Source organism: Aptenodytes forsteri, unplaced genomic scaffold, assembly GCF_000699145.1.
Source record: "Aptenodytes forsteri isolate BGI_AS27 unplaced genomic scaffold, ASM69914v1 Scaffold129, whole genome shotgun sequence".
NCBI classification, from domain to species: Eukaryota; Metazoa; Chordata; class Aves; order Sphenisciformes; family Spheniscidae; genus Aptenodytes; species Aptenodytes forsteri.
In genome coordinates this window covers 24140-25201 of record NW_008795033.1, presented here as the reverse complement: position 1 = coordinate 25201, position 1062 = coordinate 24140, and the positions used below count along the sequence as shown (strand labels likewise).

At 69.9% G+C, this 1062-nt stretch overlaps 2 protein-coding genes across 2 annotated transcripts in view; one reads left to right on the top strand and one right to left on the bottom strand.

Annotated features, from left to right (window-relative positions):
- DTX1 (deltex E3 ubiquitin ligase 1) overlaps positions 1-761 on the top strand; it is an 11684-nt gene extending 10923 nt beyond the window's left edge. The window contains exons 9-10 of the mRNA XM_009276346.1: positions 195-284; positions 537-761. Coding sequence (XP_009274621.1) covers positions 195-284; positions 537-761 — 315 coding nt within the window. The remainder of the gene's footprint in view (positions 1-194; positions 285-536) is intronic.
- A 225-nt stretch (positions 762-986) lies between these two features.
- Positions 987-1062, bottom strand: part of LOC103896501 (rasGAP-activating-like protein 1) — an 8017-nt gene continuing 7941 nt past the window's right edge. The window contains exon 15 of the mRNA XM_009276363.1: positions 987-997. Coding sequence (XP_009274638.1) covers positions 987-997 — 11 coding nt within the window. The remainder of the gene's footprint in view (positions 998-1062) is intronic.

Genomic DNA, 1062 nt, shown 5'->3' with positions numbered 1-1062 from the left:
CCCCGGGCCCCGGGAAGATGGAGTTTCCCCCCACTCCCTCCCGGGTTACACCGACTCCAAAACCATCCGGATCGTCTACGACATCCCCACCGGCATCCAGGTGAGGTCCCTGCGCCCGCCGCCCCCGGGACCCCCGCCGGGCTGGGTGCCCCCCACCCTGTGCCACCTGCTCGCCCCGTTGCCCTCCCACCCAGGGCCCGGAGCACCCCAATCCCGGCAAGAAGTTCACGGCACGCGGCTTCCCGCGGCACTGCTACCTGCCCGACAACGAGAAGGGCAGGAAGGTGAGCATCCCCGATGGCACCAGGGTGGGATGGGATGGGATAGAATGGGAAGGGATGGGATGGGAAGGGATGGGGAGGATGCAGCAGTGCCAGGGTGGGGCTGGGGTGTGCCACAGGGAAGGGTGGCGCCATGCGGGCACTGTGCTGAGGCTGAATCCTGCACCCTGGGGTGCTGGGGGCCGTGCTGTGCCAGGCGGGAGGAGGGCTTGGGGTGCCAGGTGGGCGAGCGATGGCCGTGCCCGCCCGCCGCAGGTGCTGAAGCTGCTGATCGTGGCCTGGGACCGGCGGCTCATCTTCACCATCGGCACCTCCAACACTACGGGGGAGTCGGACACGGTGGTGTGGAACGAGATCCACCACAAGACCGAGTTCGGCTCCAACCTGACGGGCCATGGCTACCCCGATCCCAACTACCTGGACAACGTCCTGGCCGAGTTGCTGGCCCAGGGCGTCTCCGAGGCCACCCTGAAGGACTGAGGCAAGGGTGAGGGGCTCCCCACCGCCCCCTCGGCCCAGCGTCCCTGCCCGTGCCACCGCCGCCCGCGCCGCTTCGCTGCCGACGCCGCAGCCCTGCCGGGTGGGCTCGTCCCCCATCCTGGGCCACCCAGTGCCACCTGCCACGCGTCCCTGTGTCCCCCCCGCCCTGTCCTGGTTCGCCCCGCTCCTGTGGCGATAGCATCGTGGGCTGATGCTTTTCTTTTTCTACCCGTGGCCTCTTTGTGCGTCAGCCGCCGCGTGCCACCTGTGCCACCCGTGCCACCCGCCGCCGCACCACGGC